The 23,593-nt window shown below is 36.0% G+C and overlaps 1 protein-coding gene across 1 annotated transcript; it reads left to right on the top strand.

The window, feature by feature from the left end:
* Window positions 1–54: 54 nt before the first annotated feature.
* On the top strand, window positions 55–22,561 carry LOC138329399 (cleavage and polyadenylation specificity factor subunit 3-like). The gene is made up of 17 exons (XM_069276360.1): window positions 55–178; window positions 1,139–1,202; window positions 2,164–2,261; window positions 3,033–3,161; window positions 3,538–3,622; window positions 3,968–4,060; window positions 5,025–5,114; window positions 6,428–6,578; window positions 11,986–12,161; window positions 12,586–12,744; window positions 13,095–13,241; window positions 13,581–13,733; window positions 14,017–14,125; window positions 14,563–14,756; window positions 15,025–15,112; window positions 15,587–15,750; window positions 20,383–22,561. Exons 1-17 carry the CDS (start codon window positions 96–98, stop codon window positions 20,479–20,481), a joined length of 2,082 nt encoding a protein of 693 aa, XP_069132461.1. The 5' UTR covers window positions 55–95; the 3' UTR covers window positions 20,482–22,561.
* Window positions 22,562–23,593: the final 1,032 nt, after the last annotated feature.

Here is a 23,593-nt window from a genome sequence, read left to right as displayed (position 1 = left end):
AATAGATAAACAAAAGGTTATCACAAACTATTTTTAGAATAATAGGCCTAGTAGATCTGTAAAATATACAAACCACCGCGGCTTATACAGAAAGAATGGCCACAAAAAGAAAGCCGGAGAATCAAGAATCTTTCAGGGTCCCTATTGAGGAAAGCGATGAACTTATCATTACACCATTGTAAGTCTTATATCTGTCGTATATTTTCTAATTTAAAAATTAACAAATCCACACATCGGCATTACGAAGAATTGGTGAATTCACTCCCGATTTAATAGGCACCTAACAGTTAACACGTTAGTCTGATATTTGGCATTTTAGGCCTAAACTAGGCTAAAATACTACATTTGTATGATGAACTCAGCTGAAGAAGACTTGAATATTAATGCTACTTTAATTTCTTAAATTCTTTCCATGTGATTAGACTGAAACATGCCTGAAATCATCCTGACAAAGTGTTGCTATTTTAGGGGTCGATCCGAAATCCAAGATGGCTGCCAGAGCCGCCATCTTGAAAACATATTTTGAACTTCTTTTAAAGTTCTACCAGTGCGACTATGGTGAAACTTGCCTGAAATGATCCTGATATGGTCTCGACCAAGTGTTGTTATTTTTTCGGGTCAATCCGAATTCCAAGATGGCTGACATATCCGCCATCTTGAAAACACGTTTTAAACTTCTTCTCAAATTCTACCCATGATTTGACTGAGACTTGCATGAAATGATCCTCACGTGATTGCAACCTCACCAAGTGTTGTGATTTTACGGTTTGATCCGAAATCCAAGATGCCACAGCAGCGGTTTGATCCGAAATCATCTTGAAAACACATTTTGAACTTCTACTCGAGTTCTGTCCGACAAAGGGTTGTTACATCTCTGATTGATCCCAAATCTAAAATGACTACTGTGTTCACTATATCTAATTTTTTCTTATTCGACTATTGCCAATTGTAGTTAGATGACCGTTAATGCCTCTTGTTAGAATTTATCGTAAGACTTAATAAAATGACACATTTCCCATATGCATTAATTGACATACAAATATCATGTATAGAACTTGTTTGTGAGACACACAGTCAATCTAACGGAAGGATCCACTTTGTTACACTGATACATGCAAATCTGCTTTTGACATTACAGGGGTGCAGGGCAAGAAGTAGGCCGATCATGTCACCTTCTCGAGTTCAAAGGGAAGAAAATTATGGTAAGTGATATTATCATTCATTATATATTATATATGAGTTTTTGAAAAACAGACTTCTTTCTTAAAAAAATTCTTGGATTTATCTCCAAAATTGCAATAATTATAATGCAATTTAATCATGAATTTATAACATCACAGTCACTACATTGATAAATGCTTTGTTTATATTTATATTAAACCAGTTAATTCTAGAACAAGGTAATTATCAATGAAAAAAATCAGTAATTTTAAGAGCTAGTATATATAGCTAATGTATAATATGATAGATTTATCATGCACTCAGGTATATATGTGCTTGGTATTGAGAACAATTGATATATATTTTGGGTGAAAAAATATAAATCAACCTGTACATGTATGACAATATGATGTTATTATACAGGTATCCACCTGAAAATAGATCGATAACTGTTTTATTGTATGAAATTTACAAGATATTAACCTGAGTCTTCAAAAAGACTTTACTACAATAAGCAGGATGATATTTCCAAACGTTCTTTTTACAAAAGTAGTTCATACATTACATATTTTATCGATGCATCAGCTGCTTGTCTATCATTTTTGAAGGTTTCTATAGATTGAAGTTTGCAGTTGATCACTGTTGATCGCTGTAAACTTGCTGCCTTTCACCATATATATTGCAATACTACAATAATGTCGTCACAATAGATTATCCTGACGTCATTGGATTATAAAACTATACGCTATATATGGGTACGACTCGACGTCAAAAGTGATTATGACAATACATCTAAAGGGTGTTTCCCTCAATCTATTTTTAACACAAGTTACTGGACTGGCGAGAGCTATCTGGACTGAGTCAAATAACCACGCATGCTTTTCACCGCCGATTTCGGGGTTGATATCACAGTTGATGAGTACTTCTGAGAAACGTATCAGCCAATCAAAATACAGCAAAAACACCAGTCATATAATAAAACTAATTTTATTGTTACTACAGCTGGACTGTGGGATACATCCTGGGTTAAATGGAATGGCATCACTGCCATTTCTGGATTTAGTAGATGTGGAGGAAATAGATTTGCTGTTGATGAGTCAGTAAGTGCTAATTCATCCTAGAAAACTTTGGTGAATATAAATAAAGCCATAGGAGTTGGTGAATATAAATAAAGCCAAAGGAGTAATATTGTAAAAGTTTTTTTTAATGCATTGTAGCATCTGGCTATAGGGTTCTGGGATCAAGTGGGTTTGAACCCTGGTCTGGTTATATAATTACTGATATATGTGTGTCTGCTCTTCTTTAAAACAATATAAAATAACAACTCTGTTTTAACCAGTGAATTTTAGTCATTTTTTCTGTATATGAAAACCACATTGTTAAATTTCAATAATGAATGATTGTTATACATTTGTTTTAAAAGAAAAAAATATTTTGACAAAGTCAAGAAGTAATTTGAATTAGAAATGCAATCAATGCAAGAGCCAAAAAAAAAGTAAAGAAAAAGCCTCAAATGTTCTTGTCAAACTCAACTCTTGTCAAATGTTTTTGTTTGGAATTACCATATTCGACCCCATAAGCCCCCATGTCCCTATAAGTGCTGCTCCTCCTTTTTGAGACCTCGATTTCAATTGCCAGGATATAAATAAAGACCAAAACTACCAAAAATTTATAGGTTTACAACTATTTCATCTTACTAAGCACCTTTTTCACTTTTTTTTTTTAACTGCCCAGGGTTCTTATTGGGTTGTATACAGTTAGCACTTAGTCATTGCAGATGCTCACACTCAGACTGATGTTATATGTTATCACCATCACACACACTGACCAACTGACGTTCACTGAAATATATCTGTTTATATTCTTTACAGCTTCCATCTGGATCACTGTGGTGCATTACCATTCTTCTTGGAGAAAACTGAATTCAAAGGCAGATGTTTTATGACACATGCCACCAAAGCTATATTTAGGTGGCTCTTGTCAGATTACGTAAAAGTCAGGTAAGGTTTAAAGCTATCTTTATCTTCATTTCTAATTTTTCCATCTTCTATGGCCCTCACTTTCTCCTTAATCAATAAAATTAGGTTTTTCTTGTAAAATGTCCAGAAGGGAAAAGCCCATATCATATCATTTGTTTAAGTTTTAAATGTGTGTTGTTTTTTTTCAATTTTGTGACTGATTGGATTATGGAAGTGGTTGATAGATGGCCATGGGGAAAAACTTACCAGTGTATTGGATGCTATGGAATGTTGATACAATGAAGCTTGTTATCAACACAAGGATAAATAAATAGGTTTTGTGATGTGTATTATTATATACACTTGTGATATTCATATCATGTGCAATGCTTTCAAATTTGCATACTCTTTGTTTCAGTAATATTGCTACAGACGACATGTTATATACAGAAAAAGACATAGAAAACAGTATGGATAAAATAGAGACCATCAACTTCCATCAGGTAAAGTCATGATCACATACTCGTGAGTCATAAAAAATGTGCTTTTCATCAGTGAAAGCTGACATCGGAATCTTATGGAATATGTATCAGTAATTATATACTAGAGTTGAAAGCAATCTTGAAATCAATGAGATATCTTATTTATCTTCTAATAACAAACTTTTAAGTATTGGATATTTACACTTTTGATAAATTCTGTTGTGTCATCTACAGATAATTGAAAAAAAAGAACAATAAATTCAAAGATACAACAGAAATGATGCAATTTGTTGTTTAGATTGCAATTTTTCATAATCATTAAATTGCATTTTGTAAATGTTTCTGAATATTTTGTTTTGCACACAGGAAGTGGAAATCAATGGAATCAAATTTTGGTGCTATACAGCAGGTCATGTGTTGGGGGCGGCCATGTTTATGATTGAAATCGCTGGTGTAAAGGTTGGTATGAATACATATGTAACAGAGTGAAGGATTTATAGTGAATTTAATTATTGACTCTGCCAGGGATTGAACTTCAGACCTTTGGTTTACAAGTCTGACGCTCATCCGATTGATCTAAAGAGAAGTTCTCTCTAGTCGAGCGGTATTTTGCATCTATTATTGACCAGGGCCATTTTCGTTTATTCGGAACAACCGGTTCGACCGTTGGTTAAAGTCATTATTTCAAGTATAAATCCTGACGGACCTGCAGTTTTTTATACAGGCCTGTGAGGGCTTTGTCAAGGTTCGTCTGAAAACAATGTAAAATCACCAGGTCCGTCTTATATTAATAAACGAACAGCTAGGTCCAACCAGTCAAACCGTATAATCGAAAACGGCCCAAGGTTACATGAAGCAAGCTGATCAGATTTGTGTGAGATGTTAGAAATAGTTTGTTACTACTTTGGTCCGGTACATTATGTGACTTTTCAACTCAATACTTAACTAGGAACTGTACTGCTTATTATGTGACCATTTTATTATAGTATAGGTACAAAAAAAGTACAAAAAAGTCGTTTTGGGGTTATGTTTAATTATGATTTACTAGGAGTTATGTCCCTTTAATGGGAGAGTTTATGTTGTAACACAGGATATTAAGTCAGTTGTTAACCTAATTGCTTAAAGAGGAGGGGCCGCGGTGGCCAAGTGGTTAAGATGTACCGACATATTACCACATGCCCTCCACCTCTGGGTCGCGAGTTCGAAACCCATGTGGGGCAGTTGTCAGATACTGACCGTTGGTCGGTGGTTTTTCTCCGGATACTCCGGCTTTCCTCCACCAACAAACCTGGCACGTCCTTAAATGACCCTGGCTGTTAATAGGACGTTAAACTAATCAAATGCTTAAAGAGGTACAAATGTCTTAAGATTTAAAATTGATGATTGGACATGGGACCAATGTTTTATGTTGCTGTTGTTTCAGATATTGTACACAGGAGACTTCTCTCGACAAGAAGATCGGCATTTAATGGCAGCTGAAATCCCAAATGTACATCCAGATGTCGTCATTATTGTAAGTTAATTAGCGGGTAGCTAAATGTCTTCAATATAATTAAGCATGTTTTGAATGTTTTTAAAAATATCACATCTGTATACTATTAACTTAGGGCTGTTCCAGTAAAACATATATGGTAGGGGGGGAAGGCACTTTGAAATTGGGAGACCCACCGATAGAAGTGATTTTCAATTTTGTTGACCCACACACATATCTATTTTTTTGTGAACAAGACCATGGCATAGAAGCGATTTAATTTTTTATTTCACTCCGATTTGTAGTATTTGGATTTACACATTTTGATTTCTAGCATCACCAAAGAGTCCTAGGACAAAATTGCACTGTATATGGTGCAGTGAACTTTTGTTTGTTATGCTGCATCTACTACTAAATTTGTATAAGGGTACAATCCTTGTAGAACCAGCGTAAAATCTTCTATACATACTGAAGTGTTTCGCAAGCATAATGCAAAAGTAGACATCTGAACATTCACACTTAAGCTTGTGAATTGCAACTTTTTCCTCGACTTAATACCAGTGAATTTAAATAAAGATCTGTTATTTTGCCAAAACTAATCTATTGTTTCTTTGTACCATTGTCAAGTTTGAATGAATATAATATGTTTTAGATAAATAGTCTATCATTATTATATCAAAATACTAAGAAAATATAATAATTGTTTTGTATTGAAGATGAACAACACATAAAATATTGTCAGAAATTAACATTTTTTTCAATATTTATTTTTGTATTTTTGTAGTCAGGATGACTGAGCAACATTATAAAACATAAAATTGCATTTATTTCAAAAGGTTACAAATGCTTCAGATAGACCCACCCACAGAAGGGATTTCTTGAAACGCCACCCTGGCACAGAAGGGATTTTATGTTGAACCCACCATGGCACATACTATTTTTTAAAGTGCCTTCCCTGGGTGCCATATATGTTTTGCTGGAACAGCCCTTAAAGGTTAATAAAGTAAAAGGGCTACCTTGTAGCCGGTTATTACGTGTGTCAAGATTGCCATGATTTTTAGTAAAAACAGAAAATCAAATATCAATGATTTTCAATTTTTGCAATCTAGCTTTCAGAGTATATATGATTTAATCATCTATCAGTATTTCATGGATAAAGTTTTCACACTCATAGCAATGTTCTGTGAAATCACAAGATTGAAAAACGAAAATAAACAGCTATGCGATATTACATCTCCAAACAATTCTGCTGATTCTTAGAAAGACAAAACAAACTTATAATGAGCTCAATTCATTAAGTAAGTTGTAATGTGTTAATTGTAAGATATTCAAAACATTTCAACATTCTTTAACAGGAATCCACATATGGCACACACATTCATGAAAAGAGGGAAGACAGAGAGGCGAGATTTACTGGACTAGTCCATGATATTGTTAGCAGGGGAGGCAGGTGCCTGATTCCTGTCTTTGCTTTAGGTCGAGCCCAAGAGTTGCTGCTCATTCTGGGTGAGTTAAAAGTAAACACTAGTAAAATAATTATGATGGTAAAAATCTGTTAGATTAGCGGTGGCAGAGTGGTTAAGACGTCTTAACATATTACCTCCACCTTATATAATATTGAGACTCAAGCTTCAGATATTGTAAATATTTATTGTAACATTTAATGTGCCTTTTTACTATAATTTCAATCCCATCCAGATTTCATGCATATATCATATTCATAGTCCAGATATCACTAGTTTAATCATGGTTTTGTATAATCATAATTTAATTTAATTTTTGTTTTAACAGGTTTTTTAAAAGCAGATTTCAAACCATCATTTAAACTGATCCTAATGAAAGTCTTTCTACTTCTTAAATTATGTAATAGATGACTTTGAAACGATGAGAAATGTAAAGTAATACATGTACACACCACCACCCAGAATGAGAAGACTAAGTAAGCTAATGTTACACCTGTAATACGTGTACACACCACCCAGAATGTGAAGACTAAGTAAACTAATGTTACACCTGTAATACGTGTACACACCACCCAGAATGAGAAGACTAAGTAAGCTAATGTTACACCTGTAATACGTGTACACACCACCCAGAATGAGAAGACTAAGTAAGCTAATGTTACACCTGTAATACATGTACACACACCCAGAATGAGAAGACTAAGTAAGCTAATGTTACACCTGTACACATGTACACACCACCAGAATGAGAAGACTAAGTAAGCTAATGTTACACCTGTAATACATGTACACACCACCCAGAATGAGAAGACTAAGTAAGCTAATGTTACACCTGTAATACATGTACACACCACCCAGAATGAGAAGACTAAGTAAGCTAATGTTACACCTGTAATACGTGTACACACCACCCAGAATGAGAAGACTAAGTAACTAATGTTACACCTGTAATACATGTACACACCACCCAGAATGAGAAGACTAAGTAAGCTAATGTTACACCTGTAATACATGTACACACCACCCAGAATGAGAAGACTAAGTAAGCTAATGTTACACCTGTAATACATGTACACACCACCCAGAATGAGAAGACTAAGTAAGCTAATGTTACACCTGTAATACATGTACACACCACCCAGAATGAGAAGACTAAGTAAGCTAATGTTACACCTGTAATACATGTACACACCACCCAGAATGAGAAGACTAAGTAAGCTAATGTTACACCTGTAATACATGTACACACCACCCAGAATGAGAAGACTAAGTAAGCTAATGTTACAACCTGTAATACATGTACACACCACCCAGAATGAGAAGACTAAGTAAGCTAATGTTACACCTGTAATACATGTACACACCACCCAGAATGAGAAGACTAAGTAAGCTAATGTTACACCTGTAATACATGTACACACCACCCAGAATGAGAAGACTAAGTAAGCTAATGTTACACCTGTAATACATGTACACACCACCCAGAATGAGAAGACTAAGTAAACTAATGTTACACCTGTAATACATGTACACACCACCCAGAATGAGAAGACTAAGTAAGCTAATGTTACACCTGTAATACATGTACACACCACCCAAAATGAGAAGACTAAGTAAGCTAATGTTACACCTGTAATACATGTACACACCACCCAGAATGAGAAGACTAAGTAAGCTAATGTTACACCTGTAATACATGTACACACCACCCAGACTGTGAAGACTAAGTAAGCTAATGTTACACCTGTAATACATGTACACACCACCCAGAATGAGAAGACTAAGTAAGCTAATGTTACACCTGTAATACATGTACACACCACCCAGAATGAGAAGACTAAGTAAGCTAATGTTACACCTGTAATACATGTACACACCACCCAGACTGTGAAGACTAAGTAAGCTAATGTTACACCTGTAATACATGTACACACCACCCAGAATGAGAAGACTAAGTAAGCTAATGTTACACCTGTAATACATGTACACACCACCCAGAATGTGAAGACTAAGTAAGCTAATGTTACACCTGTAATACATGTACACACCACCCAGACTGTGAAGACTAAGTAAGCTAATGTTACACCTGTAATACATGTACACACCACCCAGAATGAGAAGACTAAGTAAGCTAATGTTACACCTGTAATACATGTACACACCACCCAGAATGAGAAGACTAAGTAAGCTAATGTTACACCTGTAATACATGTACACACCACCCAGAATGTGAAGACTAAGTAAGCTAATGTTACACCTGTAATACATGTACACACCACCCAGAATGAGAAGACTAAGTAAGCTAATGTTACACCTGTAATACATGTACACACCACCCAGAATGTGAAAACTAAGTAAGCTAATGTTACACCTGTAATACATGTACACACCACCCAGAATGAGAAGACTAAGTAAGCTAATGTTACACCTGTAATACATGTACACACCACCCCAGAATGAGAAGACTAAGTAAGCTAATGTTACACCTGTAATACATGTACACACCACCCAGAATGAGAAGACTAAGTAAGCTAATGTTACACCTGTAATACATGTACACACCACCCAGAATGTGAAGACTAAGTAAGCTAATGTTACACCTGTAATACATGTACACACCACCCAGAATGAGAAGACTAAGTAAGCTAATGTTACACCTGTAATACATGTACACACCACCCAGAATGAGAAGACTAAGTAAGCTAATGTTACACCTGTAATACATGTACACACCACCCAGAATGAGAAGACTAAGTAAGCTAATGTTACACCTGTAATACATGTACACACCACCCAGAATGAGAAGACTAAGTAACTAATGTTACACCTGTAATACATGTACACACCACCCAGAATGAGAAGACTAAGTAAGCTAATGTTACACCTGTAATACATGTACACACCACCCAGAATGTGAAGACTAAGTAAGCTAATGTTACACCTGTAATACATGTACACACCACCCAGAATGAGAAGACTAAGTAAGCTAAATGTTACACCTGTAATACATGTACACACCACCCAGAATGAGAAGACTAAGTAAGCTAATGTTACACCTGTAATACATGTACACACCACCCAAATGAGAAGACTAAGTAAGCTAATGTTACACCTGTAATACATGTACACACCACCCAGAATGAGAAGACTAAGTAAGCTAATGTTACACCTGTAATACATGTACACACCACCAGAATGAGAAGACCTAATGTTACACCTGTAATACATGTACACACCACCAGAATGAAAGACTAAGTAAGCTAATGTTACACCTGTAATACATGTACACACCACCCAGAATGAGAAGACTAAGTAAGCTAATGTTACACCTGTAATACATGTACACACCACCCAGAAGGAAGACTAAGTAAGCTAATGTTACACCTGTAATACATGTACACACCACCCAGAATGAGAAGACTAAGTAAACTAATGTTACACCTGTAATACATGTACACACCACCCAGAATGAGAAGACTAAGTAAGCTAATGTTACACCTGTAATACATGTACACACCACCCAGAATGAGAAGACTAAGTAAGCTAATGTTACACCTGTAATACATGTACACACCACCCAGAATGAGAAGACTAAGTAAGCTAATGTTACACCTGTAATACATGTACACACCACCCAGAATGAGAAGACTAAGTAAGCTAATGTTACACCTGTAATACATGTACACACCACCCAGAATGAGAAGACTAAGTAAGCTAATGTTACACCTGTAATACATGTACACACCACCCAGAATGAGAAGACTAAGTAAGCTAATGTTACACCTGTAATACATGTACACACCACCCAGACTGTGAAGACTAAGTAAGCTAATGTTACACCTGTAATACATGTACACACCACCCAGAATGTGAAGACTAAGTAAGCTAATGTTACACCTGTAATACATGTACACACCACCCAGAATGAGAAGACTAAGTAAGCTAATGTTACACCTGTAATACATGTACACACCACCCAGAATGAGAAGACTAAGTAAGCTAATGTTACACCTGTAATACATGTACACACCACCCCAGAATGAGAAGAAGACTAAGTAAGCTAATGTTACACCTGTAATACATGTACACACCACCCAGAATGAGAAGACTAAGTAAGCTAATGTTACACCTGTAATACATGTACACACCACCCAGAATGAGAAGACTAAGTAAGCTAATGTTACACCTGTAATACATGTACACACCACCCAGAATGAGAAGACTAAGTAAGCTAATGTTACACCTGTAATACATGTACACACCACCCAGAATGTGAAAACTAAGTAAGCTAATGTTACACCTGTAATACATGTACACACCACCCAGAATGAGAAGACTAAGTAAGCTAATGTTACACCTGTAATACATGTACACACCACCCAGAATGAGAAGACTAAGTAAGCTAATGTTACACCTGTAATACATGTACACACCACCCAGAATGAGAAGACTAAGTAAGCTAATGTTACACCTGTAATACATGTACACACCACCCAGAATGAGAAGACTAAGTAAGCTAATGTTACACCTGTAATACATGTACACACCACCCAGAATGAGAAGACTAAGTAAGCTAATGTTACACCTGTAATACATGTACACACCACCCAGAATGAGAAGACTAAGTAAGCTAATGTTACACCTGTAATACATGTACACACCACCCAGAATGAGAAGACTAAGTAAGCTAATGTTACACCTGTAATACATGTACACACCACCCAGAATGAGAAGACTAAGTAAGCTAATGTTACACCTGTAATACATGTACACACCACCCAGAATGTTGAAGACTAAGTAAACTAATGTTACACCTGTAATACATGTACACACCACCCAGAATGAGAAGACTAAGTAAGCTAATGTTACACCTGTAATACATGTACACACCACCCAGAATGTGAAGACTAAGTAAGCTAATGTTACACCTGTAATACATGTACACACCACCCAGAATGAGAAGACTAAGTAAGCTAATGTTACACCTGTAATACATGTACACACCACCCAGAATGAGAAGACTAAGTAAGCTAATGTTACACCTGTAATACATGTACACACCACCCAAAATGAGAAGACTAAGTAAGCTAATGTTACACCTGTAATACATGTACACACCACCCAGAATGAGAAGACTAAGTAAGCTAATGTTACACCTGTAATACATGTACACACCACCCAGAATGAGAAGACTAAGTAAGCTAATGTTACACCTGTAATACATGTACACACCACCCAGAATGAGAAGACTAAGTAAGCTAATGTTACACCTGTAATACGTGTACACACCACCCAGAATGTGAAGACTAAGTAAGCTAATGTTACACCTGTAATACGTGTACACACCACCCAGAATGAGAAGACTAAGTAAGCTAATGTTACACCTGTAATACGTGTACACACCACCCAGAATGAGAAGACTAAGTAAGCTAATGTTACACCTGTTTCAGATGAGTACTGGAGTAACCATCCAGAGTTACACGACATTCCTATCTATTACGCTTCTTCTCTTGCCAAAAAGTGTATGAGCGTTTATCAGACATACATCAACGCCATGAACGAGAAAATCCGCCGACAAATCACAATCAGCAATCCGTTTGTTTTCAAACACATATCCAATCTCAAGGTAAGATTTTCTCGTCAGGCTATTCCAGTTATGAAAGTATCGACCCCTCTTCAGACCTTAAGATCATGTCAAAGTCACAAGTAAGTTCATGCATGGCCAATTTCAGAAGAAATTAAAGAAATAATGTCGTTGTGGGTTGTGTAGACAAAACCTTGAGTCAAAGATTGCTTCATTATTCTGGAGCAGGACATCAGGTCATGTGTAGGTATCTATAACTCTGAAATAGTAAAACATTATCATACAACATGTATTAAGCGCATGCTTATTTTATGATCTTCTGTAGCCGATACCTCATAAGAGAACAGAATATGATGCTGAAGTTGACCTCAAAAGAGAACAAAACATAATGCTGATGTTGATTGAAATTTTCTCGTACAGAATTTGAAATCAGAGTAATATACCATTTGTTTTACGTCCCACACAGAGTATGGAGCACTTTGAAGATATTGGCCCGTCTGTAGTGCTGGCGAGCCCTGGTATGATGCAGAGTGGACTCTCACGGGAACTGTTTGAGAACTGGTGTACAGACAAGCGTAATGGTTGTATCATCGCCGGTTACTGTGTGGAGGGGACATTGGCCAAGGTAACATGTCCTCTTAGTGTACCTATCTGACACCATTTTGTGTAAATGTCCAGAACTAAGTCCTGGAATCTGTCTATCATTTCTAACAAAGATATATTTTACGTTCGAAGGACAATGTCAGATATTGATGACATTGACATCTGGTTTAATGCAGCTTTTCAAAAACTTTTAAATAGTTTGAAAGTGGAAAAAAAACTGCGTAGTGAGATTAAGCATTGCCATTCAAGTTTATTTACAAAATGATAATTCAATATTTAAAAAAGGGATTTTATAACCCATGTATTGATTTTGAGTAAAACAGTTGGCATATCCAGGATATTACGGTGTGATATTTTGACGTTTGTTTTCAGCACATCCTGTCTGAGCCTGATGAGATTGTGACGATGGCAGGTCAAAAATTACCAATGAAATGTTCGGTGGACTACATATCCTTCTCAGCTCACACCGACTATCAGCAGACCAGCGAGTTCTTACGGGCACTCAAACCCCCACATGTGGTGAGCAGACAATGTGAACTCCCCATAGAGGGATCCCTTATTTGTACTTACTAGGTCATTGGTTCATCTAGGTAAAAGTAATATTATATAACGTGCCATAAACTTCATTTTGACCTTTCACCTACATTAAAGAAATGAAGCAAGCATTATAGACTCTAATGATGTTCAGATTCTAATTAGAAATTTGTCTTCTTGCTTTATTTTTGAATTCTTGTTACTTCAGAAATATAGCTCCTATTCGAAGAATGAATCTTATCTGTGTTAGCTAGGTCCTTAGCAATTACTGTACACAACAAGGCTTAGAATGCTGATTAAAATGTAAATTTTCAATATGTGTAGGTACTTGTACATGGAGAACAGAATGAGATGTCACGTTTGAAGGCGGCACTTATACGAGAGTATGAGGACGATACAGAGTATCAGATGTTGGTCCACAATCCTCGCAACACTGTGCCTGTAACTCTTCACTTTAGAGGAGAAAAAATGGCAAAGGTATGGTTCCTCATTTCTTTAATTATAACAAATGAAAACACATGTACAATTGCATAAGTTATGTAAACTGATTTTAAAAAGCATATGCAAATATTGCTGACCTAAATTTATATCAGTGTTTTCAGAACATTGTGTTTTGATGTAAAGGCCATTTTAGTGCTAAATTCATTTGATACTATAGTAATCCAGAAAAGACAAGTTAAATCTTTTGTCTAAGTCATTTAGATTTCTACGTTAAGCTTCCCACATCAAACAATTTGAAAATCTTTGTGATATTGTTCAGGTTGTAGGGAAGTTGGCTTCTGAAAAACCCAGTCAAGACCAAAAGGTGACAGGGATATTAGTGAAGCGGAATTTCAACTATCACATCATGCATCCAAGTGATCTGTCAAGTAAGTTTTACTGTCTAGTTGTTAGATATAGACTCATTAGTTTATACATTATATATATTTTAATGTATGGTATAATATTAAAATTATATACACCAGAAACACAAGTGACAGAGGCATGCAGTTTCGTGGGTCATGCCTTATTCAGGCCTCAAACTTGTGATCACGGCACCCAATATCCTTGCCAAACATACCTGCAGCTTATACCAATATGCATTATTCATATTAGAATGATTGTGTTTTCAAAGCGCGTATTAAAATATTGTTGGTATTTTGTACAATTTCAAATGTTTTCCACACCGAAAAGTGTGATACCATGGAGGTTTGACATGAATGGATACTATGACTTGTGTACAGTGCTGTTTCAGTGGCCAGTTAGATTTCAGTGATATCAGAGCTATGTACATGTATTTATTGATTAACCAAAATCTATGTTATAGGTTACACCGACCTAGCTATGGCTACAGTGACACAGCGACTAAGTATTGCCTACACGGGTACAATCAACCTGCTACGTTACTACCTCAATCAGCTATCCGGGGACGTAGAACAATACATGGCTAACGACAAACCAGCTCTCAAGATCTTCAAGGCCGTCACTGTGCTAGTGGAACCCAAGATGGCTGTTGTCGAGGTATGATCTTATGGTTTTAATTCAATGTTTTTGTCATAGTCAAGTCTTGTTCTTTCAATGTTAGAAGTAATAATACATTTTAGAATTTAAAGTATAAAAAAAATATGAAGATAAACAATCAAATCATAGAGAAGGGAATGCTCATTTATTTTTACTCTTGAAAAAATTAATGTTGAAAATGTGTCAGTTTAATGTCATAAAATGATGATATAATGAATTTCTAAGAGGTTTATTCCATATTTGAATTGCACTTTGTTTTGTGTTGTAGTGGGTAGCTAACCCAGTAACTGATATGTATGCTGATGCTGTGGTAACCGTGGTACTACGAGCTGAGACGGATCCTATGCCACATAAATGTAAGTAAAATAAGGTTGTGTGTGGTATACACTGGTATTTTATTATGTAGGATATCAGTCATAGGATTCATTAACCTTCAAATTATTTTACAGCTTTTAGTGACCACAACATTAGGTTTAATCATCAAATTCAAACATTGGAAAAAACAAACACGCACAAAGAAATTTCTTTTACTCCATTATATAGCATATGTTGATCCTGTTTGTTGGAAATACATGTACTGGGAGTTAGTGGGGTGTTTTTCTGTGTGAGGACCATTATCAAAGTATGAAAGAAAGACCGCATGGTTTAATAGGAACTTTACAGCTTCAATCATGGAATCAAATCCAACTCCCCGTCTTAGTCTGTACATACAATTACAGCTTGATATCACAATTGATGCAGCTTTATATCAGAAATGAATTCTTTTAAAACGCTCAGAGGTTTTATTTGATATGTATATTGCATGAACGGGATTGTATTATCATATACAGATGTCCCACCTGCCCTAAAGGTGGACCGTGGCCACATCACAGAATGTCTGATCGAGATGTTCACAGACATGTTTGGGACAGAGAGTGTTGGAAAGTTCATAAAGGGAGACAAAATGACCATCACAATTGACGACAACACCGCCATTATCAACATTGACACTTTGGTAAGTTAAAACAGCTACAAAAAAAATCCTTACATGATAACAAAACCGTAATGCAATAGCTAAGGGCAAATACAAACAAAATATTATTTCTAAGCCCTCCACCTATAGGAGATTTCAGAAAAGATGGCGATGACGTCACACAAAGGTACATCCGGGCGCTCAAAGGTACGACTCTGTATATCTACTCATAAATATAGTTGGAACACAGCCGCTTGCGATGTTTGTTTACATTTTATTGTACTAAATAGTACGACAATCCGAGAACTATTGCGCTATTTTAATTATAAAAAGGGTAAATAAATACATTTAACAATAATATTTAGATATAAAATTATGGTATTCATATATTTTACTCTGTTTATACTCCATTTTCGACCGCCACGAGAAAAAACACGGTCGCCATTAGACCTACGTATAAACATTGACAGAAGTTACAAAATTGACAGAAATTACAAATTAAATTCCAAGTTTCCCCCAATATTATACTGACGTTTTAATAATCGATTACTGTTTTCTAAGTCTAACTTGGTAAAACACCGTACGATGTGTGATAATGACAAATTAAAATTTGCCTTCGTAGATTACCCCAAGCGCACGGCAGCCATTACGTTCAGTACTGCCGAGATCCCGAATTTTGTCATTTTTGAGAATCACAAAATTAAATATTCTGATTAACTTTTTCGTCAGAAATTTTGGAATTAAGTTAATGACATTCAACTGAGTAATTTTATAGTTACTTTTTATCATATTTTAAAACAAAACTTCGAGTATTTTAGGATTCTCGAAGCCGTGCGCAATGTGTCCTAGCCGGCATTTATAATTATAGTATTACGATCTAGCTATATTCATAAATCTAAATGTAGTCTATCTAACATGTATTCAAATTATTTAGAAGTAATATCATCTCAATTTTGGACTTCACATAACGGCACATGGAATAAAAGTGATTAAAAATTAAAAAATAAACTCATGAAATTTAACAATTTCACTATTTTATTTTTCGAGATATCGGCAGCCATACTGTACGTGTACGTACACGTACATCTTCATTTATGTGTAACAGTTGTATATACCATTCATTTAAAACAAGATATACATGGGAAATAACGAAATATATATCTTTTACAAGTACTTATTGAGGTATGTGTTGGTAATTACGTATAAATATCATTAATTTCCCAACTAATGGTTGTTGCCCGAGGTGATCTACCAGCGAAGCCATGCACGAGCAGCTGTGCATGGTCTGGCCAGGTGGTTCACATTTCGTTATATTTATATTAAATAGTGTTATGAACAGATTTTTTGTGTATAACAGAAATATGATACATTGAAATAAATTATCTATTCATAACTTGTTCAGAAAATGGATTTCTACGCGTGAACAAAAAGCGGGTACGAGTGACGGCCTGGCACCGCTTCGCAAACTGGCTTCAACACTAAATTTACACAAATATATTTAGCAATAAACAATTGTAAATATAAATGTCTGTAACCTCTGAAACAATAAGAAACTATTTTAAAATCAGAATTTGCAAGTATGAAAGTGTATACTTTTGTCAACGTATCGATTGTGAAAGCAGGGATAGGTATCTGTTATTGTTAGCTCACCTGGTCCGAAGGACCGAGGTGAGCTTATGGGATGCCGCAGCGTCCGGCGTCCGGCGTCCGTCAACAATCGACTTCTTCTCCATAACCGCTGGTCGGATTTCAACAAAATTTGACTGGTAGCATCCTTATGGGCTACTTACTGAAAATTGTACAAATGATGGGGCTGATCCCCCGGGGGCCTGAGGGGCGGGGCCAAAAGGGGTCAATTTGGCTATTTCCATATAAACGACTTCTTCTCTGAAACCAAGCATGGGATAGCACCCATAATGCAATGGTAGCATCCTTATAGGGTGGGGATTCAAAATTGTACAAATGATGGGGCTGACCCCCCGGGGGCCTGAGGGGCGGGGTCAAATGGGGTCAATTTGGCTATTTCCATAAAAACAACTTCTTCTCTGAAACTAAGCAAGAGATAGCACTCATAATGCAATGGTAGTATCGTTATAGGGTGGGGATTCAAAATTGTACAAATGATGGGGCTGACCCCCCGGGGGCCTGAGGGGCGGGGTCAAAAGGGGTCAATTTGGCTATTTCCATATAAACGACTTCTTCTCTGAAACCAAGCATGGGATAGCACCCATAATGCAATGGTAGCATCCTTATAGGGTGGGGATTCAAAATTGTACAAATGATGGGGCTGACCTCCCGGGGGCTGAGGGCGGGGTAAAGGGCATTTGGGAAAATGGAAGCACCATTGGGGTCAAAAGGGGCCAATTTGGGGCTATTTCCATATAAACGACTTCTTCTCTGAAACTAAGCATGGTATAGCACCCATAATACAATGGTAGCATCCTTATAGGGTGGGGATTCAAAATTGTGCAAATGATAGGGCTGACCCCCCCGGGGGCCTGAGGGGCGGGGTCAAAAGGGGTCAATTTGGCTATTTCCATATAAACAACTTCTTCTTTGAAACTAAGCATGGTATAGCACCCATAATGCACTGGTAGCATTCTTATAGGGTGGGGATTCCAAATTGTGCAAATGATAGGGCTGACCCCCGGGGGCCTGAGGGGCGGGGTCAAAAGTGGTCAATTTCCATATAAATGACTTTTTCTCTGCAACTTAACATGGGATTACGCTCATAATGCAATGGTTACATCCTTATAGAGTTTGGATTCAAAATTTTGCAAATGATGGGGCTGACCCCCCCGGGGGCCTGAAGGGTGGGGTCAAAAGGGGTTAATTTAGCTATTTCCATATAAACGACTTCTTCTCTGCAACTAAGAATGGAAGAGCACTTATAATGCAATGGTAGCATCCTTATAGGGTTGGGATTTGAAATTGTACAAATGATAGGGCTGACCCCCGGGGCCTTAGACGGCAATACATGTAGATGCGAGGTCAAAAAGGTCAATTAGGCTACTACTTTCATATAAATTACTTTGTCTCTGAACCTATGTATTGGATAGCATATTTGTATGGTATCAATAGCATCATTGTATGGTTGTGATTCAAAATTAAACTTTGGAAGTCAATTTTGCTTATTTTTCTAATTGTCAGAGTCTTGTGATAATTACTAACAAAAAACCAGGTGAGCGATACAGGCCCTCTGGGCCTCTTGTTTTTATTAGTCACCATACTGTGTTTGTACCTTTGAGGACCCAGATGTAAACTTTCTCGCACCTCAGACAGGGAAATCTCACATGATACCCAGTGCTAGATTTTTCTATCTCGTTCGATCTGTCTGGTACCTTTACGTGATTTTTGGCGGAATTTTACGCCATGTATGTAACAGTCCGCGCATGTGACGTCTTACTCTCGAATCGATGACGTCACACGCTTCAGACAATCAATATTATTAGAAATATGTACATTCAAGTATTTACCATGCATTGTTTGGTTGTTGTTTTTAATTATTAAAAAAGTATGTACCGATTGATCAGATTTTTTCTTTGAACCGAACTATAGTTTTACGCGGAATGACTAAATTCGAAGCACAGATGAAATGGTAAATCGGCTTTGAACCAGGAGCCAAAGACAGGATAATTTTACTTTGAATGTGTTTATAGATGGTTTTATTTTATCTTAGAGGCGCAAGAAAAAAAATCTATTACCTTTAAGTGATCAAGAACGGGTTATCTCAGTCTCGGGCTAAGATTTTGTAACATCCCAACCTCGGCTAACGCCTCGGTTGGGATTATGTTACAAAATCTTAGCCCTCGACCGAGATAACCCGATCTAGATCACTTACAGGTAACAGATTTTATTATTCTGTGACGTCACGCCATCTTTTCTGAAAACTCCTATTGGTTGTGATATCAGAATTTATGTGAGGTAGTTGCCACGTGATAACTGTTTGTCAACAGTCCTTTGGTCTCAATAAGGTCTCAGGGCACTGGAAAAAAAGTGGAAAAAATTAGGGTGGGCATAATAAGACCTTTAATAAAAACTATTGCACAAAGGAAAAAATCAATTTGAAAAAGATTTAATTATGTATGTGATATTCCTCTTTTCAATCAGCATTTAATGATTTAATAAAACATTTCGACTTAAGTCAGTTTGTGACTTAGGTTTGTTTCGAGAAATGGCTTGTTTCGAGAAATGGCCCGGGGGCCAGTTGTATTTATGAGGAACATCCTGTATACGAAGGACATATTGTGTTTGTACCTTTGAGGACCCGGATGTAAACTTTCTGTGATGTCACGCCATCTTTTCTGAAACCTCCTATTGGTTGTGATATCAGAATTTATGTGAGGTAGTTGCCACGTGATAACTGTTTGTCAACAGTACTTTGGTCTCAATAAGGTCTCAGGGCACTGGAAAAAAAGTGGAAAAAATTAGGGTGGGCATAATAAGACCTTTAATAAAAACTATTGCACAAAGGTAAAAATCAATTTGAAAAAGATTTAATTATGTTTGTGATATTCCTCTTTTCAATCAGCATTTAATGATTTAATAAAACATTTCGACTTAAGTCAGTTTTTGACTTAGGTTTGTTTCGAGAAATGGCCCGGGGGCCAGTTGTATTTATGAGGAACATCCTGTATACGAAGGTAACTAATTATTATTTTGTTTCTTTTGTAGGATGTGAAATGTGAGGATGAAACTCTACAACAAGTTGTACAGACCAGTGTATCAAAGTTAATGTTAGCCATTTCTCCTATAAAACAAGCAGCACACTGACAGACACAGACTGTAGGAACTAAGGAAGCAGGACTAACACTGTCAACTCTGTAGGTCAGAGTACAGATGTGGAGCGCCCCAGGCGAGCTGGTGTTATTATCCAAGTGTGCGTAAAGACAGAGATGACAGACAAGGCAGCTTGTGAGGACTGAAACGGTGTAATCTAATTTACACACTTAATGTTTGTCTGGAGTGAACTAAGAACTTGTCTAACTTGTATTCTGTCTTTGCACATTACAGAGATATCTGCCAAAGTGGAAGGCATCATCATTATTTTGTGAGTGAAACTTGCGTCGTTTTCTTTGAAAAATATCATGCTGTGTCCACAAATACATGAATTCAGAATCAATATTTACCTGCCCAGAAGGTCAGATAACTCCTTAATGTGCGATGGCGGGTTAGTCAAGGGGAAGTTTTTGTGACAGTTTTTGTGATGAATACCAAATCACTGGTTATCCAGACCACTGTGGACATTCGATTGTATTGGTAACACTTTGTAGTATGAACATATTTTGTCCAACTATGTTGTAAAATAATTTCTTGAGTGCTGTTAGGTTTTGAGTAATTTTGTGAAATATTTAACATTTATTAGTACAAATTAAATGTATATATTTGACATGGAGACCAGTCTTTAAACATAAGCTGATTTAAGATGGAGATATTGAAGCAAATATATACATTACATATATTACAGCAAACAACTTACTGATGCTTGTGTTTAGTGATTACTTTCATGGAGATGACTGCATAAATTAAAAAAAAAAATCTTATGTTGAAATTCAAAATCTGTACACAACAACAGTACTTTATGTACTAAATCACCACAATTCTTAAAAAAAATGGAGATTTTTTTCATGTGGCCAAGTTCTCTCCCTTATTCTGGTCCAAGAAACAGCTGCATTTGTTTGAAATAATGTCAGCGAATTAATTTTTGTTTATTTTGGTTAGAGATGATCTGTATGTTTGTTACATATTGTTATGAAAGTGTGGTTTTGTGAGAGAAGTGTGGCTGGATAGAGTGCTAGTCTATCTTTGATGAGATTTTATATTTGTTGTTGTTTTTGCTGTAGCATGTTAACATAAGGTGTTCTGAGAGTACTTAGGTCTGCATTCTATTGTTCTTGAGTCATCCATATGTACAGGTCTAATCTGAAGAATTCCATTGATAAACCTAAAATAATTTTGCAGTTAAAAAGTTTGTGCAGATATCTGAATAGTAAATACTCTTCAAACAAGTAAGGTTAAGGATTATTTTTGTTGGATCACAGATCATGGAAAGGATTAATTTTAATGTAGTACAAATCTTATTTCTGTTGGTTAATTGAAGTGTGGTTTTGGCATGATACTGATTATCTTTTTACATTGAAATACTGTCTACAAATATGACTCAACTTTTGCCTTTTCTGCAAAATAATGAGTTTTAAACTTTTAAGAAAAGTTAATAAATACCTGAGTGTATAAAAAGTAAGTGGACATGGACATCAATTAAATTAGCATTAGCTGCATTATGTATTTTATGAGATTTCGAAAATTTGTATTTACATATAAATGGATTTCACGATTACCTTAGAAGTTTTTTTTCAAAAGGTTTTAGATATTAAATCAATCATTAACATCTTAGGTAGGTCTAACAGAATCTCAATTGCACTGGTCCATCTGGCCAATAACGAGACACTGAATTATCTCCCTTTTAGTGGAGACACTGAATTATCTCCCTTTTAGTGGAGACACTGAATTATCTCCCTTTTAGTGGAGACACTGAATTATCTCCCTTTTAGTGGAGACACTGAATTATCTCCCTTTTAGTGGAGACACTGAATTATAACTTTATATTAATAGCCTTAGTGCTCTTGATGAACCTAAAATAATGCATATTATCATGACTTATTTTCTTTCTCCTTTTAAATTAAAGACTAGTGCTCTCCATTAATATAATTAATAATTGACTTTATATTTGATAGTGAGCTATTTAAAGTGTTGTTGAGGAGACAGCATTATCATTACATCATGTCATCATTGTTGTTGTCATCTCCACCATATACAGAAGAATTGTTGTTATTAAAATGATGATTATTTCTAATTTCATTGTTTGTGCATTCTTTGCAAGGTATCATGAATTGAGAGAGTACCGTATTCATCCCAATAAGCAACTCTTAGTCCTCTAAAACTTGCCTATTATTAGAACGAATATACGTATCCGGCCTACTATACCTTTCGGCCGGGTACGAATTGGTCCCTATGTGTCGTAGTGGAGCACTGCCTCCGAAAATCACTCGGGCATAGTTTTCTATATTTTTTTGTAGGTTTCCAATTATTTTATGCGTATACATGCATTTACATATTATTGTTGTCCAAAACAAACATAACTACCTTTCTAATATATATCGTAACACTCACAAGACGTCAAATTCACAATTTCTCGACTTGTCGTATAAATTCCCTTCAGTAAGACCTTCATATGTATTATGTAAAAAAAAAAAAATGCCTCGATGAGTATATGATATTTTATGTGGTTCAGTTTTATTGCCTAGTAGGTATGCGATATCAAACAAGTACGATAAAAATGCAAACAAACGTTTTATAATGGTTTGCATAATCATTACTTTGCTCCATTAGCAGTAATAGGCACCAACTGTAGCTCTAAAGACGACACCATTTTCTGTCAAAAAGTCTTTTGAGCTACAATATTGCAGCTAGCCTATTATATGGTATATTTTCTGCCTTCTATATTGTAGGCAAAACAAAAGCCTAATAATATAGGCAGGTTAAGCAGTTAACCAACCCCTCCCATATTTTGATATAAATATAAACTTTATTTATTTTACATCTATTGTGAAATAAGTTTTAAAAAAATGTTGAAGCCTCAATTTCTTCAAGTGCCCTGGGCAATTATAGGGTCGAATATTCCGAATTTGCATATTACAGAGTTATCTGCACTTGTGGGTAGGTATTGATTGTGACGTCATGTGTTTGCGAGCGTAACGTCATAAGTTTCAGAGTAAACGACGTGAAATGTGCTCACAAAATAATGACGTAACAATCGATACCTACCCGCAAGGGAGCTTACAGAATGGTACTTACTAGGTGAACATTGACACTTGCCATTTACTTA

The sequence above is a fragment of the Argopecten irradians genome, chromosome 8 (genome assembly GCF_041381155.1).
Source record: "Argopecten irradians isolate NY chromosome 8, Ai_NY, whole genome shotgun sequence".
NCBI classification, from domain to species: Eukaryota; Metazoa; Mollusca; class Bivalvia; order Pectinida; family Pectinidae; genus Argopecten; species Argopecten irradians.
Note: the sequence above shows the minus strand (reverse complement) of the source record. Positions and strands in the feature narration are given on the sequence as shown.

Bases quoted from the DNA above. Each gene is read 5' to 3' on its own strand.
- LOC138329399 (XM_069276360.1), top strand. From the start codon at position 96: ATGGCCACAAAAAGAAAGCCGGAGAATCAAGAATCTTTCAGGGTCCCT. The intron at 5,115-6,427 runs GTAAGTTAATTA...ATTCTTTAACAG, and splicing joins ATCCAGATGTCGTCATTATT to GAATCCACATATGGCACACA. The intron at 12,162-12,585 runs GTAAGATTTTCT...CGTCCCACACAG, and splicing joins AACACATATCCAATCTCAAG to AGTATGGAGCACTTTGAAGA.